This window comes from Tamandua tetradactyla, chromosome 8 (genome assembly GCF_023851605.1).
Source record: "Tamandua tetradactyla isolate mTamTet1 chromosome 8, mTamTet1.pri, whole genome shotgun sequence".
Lineage (NCBI taxonomy): Eukaryota > Metazoa > Chordata > Mammalia > Pilosa > Myrmecophagidae > Tamandua > Tamandua tetradactyla.
This window is the reverse complement of record NC_135334.1, coordinates 16318585-16320546: the sequence shown is the minus strand read 5'-3', so window position 1 is coordinate 16320546 and position 1962 is coordinate 16318585. Positions and strand designations below refer to the sequence as shown.

The 1962-nt window shown below is 39.8% G+C and overlaps 1 protein-coding gene across 1 annotated transcript; it reads left to right on the top strand.

Annotated features, from left to right (window-relative positions):
* The first annotated feature begins 537 nt into the window (after positions 1-537).
* Positions 538-1500, top strand: LOC143645020 (olfactory receptor 8G5-like). The gene has a single exon (XM_077114682.1). The coding sequence runs from the start codon at positions 565-567 to the stop codon at positions 1498-1500; it is 936 nt and encodes a 311-aa protein (XP_076970797.1). The 5' UTR covers positions 538-564.
* Positions 1501-1962: the final 462 nt, after the last annotated feature.

The following is a 1962-nucleotide window of genomic DNA, read 5'->3' as shown; positions in this document are numbered from 1 at the left end:
TTAGTATATAAGCATTATACATATTTTTGTTAGTGTTAATGAAGAAATCCACATTCCCTGATCCTGATTATTAGTTAAAAATGGGAAGATCTGGCAGTTTCAGTGTCTCTATTAATTGTAGCAGAAGTTAATTGCCAGTTATTAAAAGCTATGGCCTTCAGAGGTGCTGTGTTCTCTCCAAGTTACCACTCTCTAGTTCACTCCTTTCACTGTCTCCTCTAAATATGCAAGTGCGTGAATCTCAACACAGAAAAATTGGCTTAAAGATTATTGAAATATTAAAAATAGAAAATAGACTCTTAGAAGGTTTCAAATTATTATAAATATGGCTAAAATATTTTGTATTATTTATATTATAATTGAAAATAAGTCTTAATAAATATTGAATTATGATGAATTTTACTTAGGTAAATGGACCAAGAATTAAATAGTCATAAAGAAAGAATAGGAAGCCATAAACCATGAATCATCAATATAGGGTGCCCTTCCCTAAAAGAGGAATAAAAATGAAGCCCTTCCATGAAGCATTCTTTTCTTTCTCCTTCAGAAACTGCCCAAAAGAAAATGGCAGCAGGAAATCATTCTACAGTGACTGAGTTTATCCTTGCTGGGCTGACAAACCGCCCTGAACTCCAGCTTCCCCTATTCCTCCTCTTCCTAGGAATCTATGTGGTCACCACGGTGGGGAACCTGGGCATGGTCACACTGATTGGGCTCAGTTCTTCCCTGCACACCCCCATGTACTATTTCCTCAGCAGCTTGTCCTTCATTGATCTCTGCCATTCCACTGTCATTACCCCCATAATGCTGGTGAACTTCATGTCAGAGAAGAGCATCATGTCTTACCCAGAATGCATGGCTCAGCTCTACTTCTTTCTGATTTTTGCTATTGCAGAGTGTTACATGTTGGCTGCAATGGCATATGACCGCTATGTTGCCATCTGTAGCCCTTTGCTTTATAATGTCATCATGTCCTATCAGGTCTGTTCCTACCTGATTCTGGGGGTTTATATTATAGCCCTGGTTTGTGCATCAGTCCATATAGGCTGCATGTTCAGGGTTCATTTCTGCCAATTTGATGTGATCAACCACTATTTCTGTGATCTTCTTTCCCTCTTAAAGCTTGCCTGCTCTAGTACTTATGTCAATGAATTATTGATTCTAATCTTTAGTGCATTCAACATCCTTGTCCCTAGTCTAACCATCATCAGTTCTTACATATTCATCATTGCCAGCATCCTCCGCATTCGCTCCACTGCAGGGAGGTCCAAAGCCTTCAGCACGTGCAGCTCCCACATCTCAGCTGTTGCTGTCTTCTTTGGTTCTGCAGCATTCATGTACCTGCAGCCATCATCGGCAAGCCTCGAGGATCAAGGAAAAGTGTCCTCTGTGTTTTATACCATTGTAGTTCCTATGGTGAACCCCCTGATCTACAGCCTGAGGAACAGAGACGTGAATGTAGCTCTGAAGAAAATGCTAGAGGGAAGAACATTCTCGTAGACAGAACAATGCGAGGAATATTATAAGATCTAAATCTTTGGCTACTCCTTTGTATGATCTATAACTGTTTCATTTTACTTACTCTGTCAACATTTCCCTCCATCTGGAGTCATTTTATTGATATAATTTCTTGCTCCCTGGCCTCCATGACCTTCTTGATGCCATTTCCCAGCCATGGTTTTCTCTCATGTGTATCCCTGAGACAGACAAGTGAAATACTAAGGACTGCATGGGTAAATAGACCCATTCAGCCATTACCATCACTTTTCCTCTCTTGTTCCATACAATTTATAATAACTCAGTGTCCAACTAAAATAATGATCCTGTCTTTTAACAGTGGTTATCAACCTCCTGTATTGCATCCAGGGCATAAACAACATAAATCATAGCCGTATGGTGGCTATAATCTCTAGCTTTTCACACGTTGTTATCCTGAAATAGTCTCTTTGCTACCATATGCCA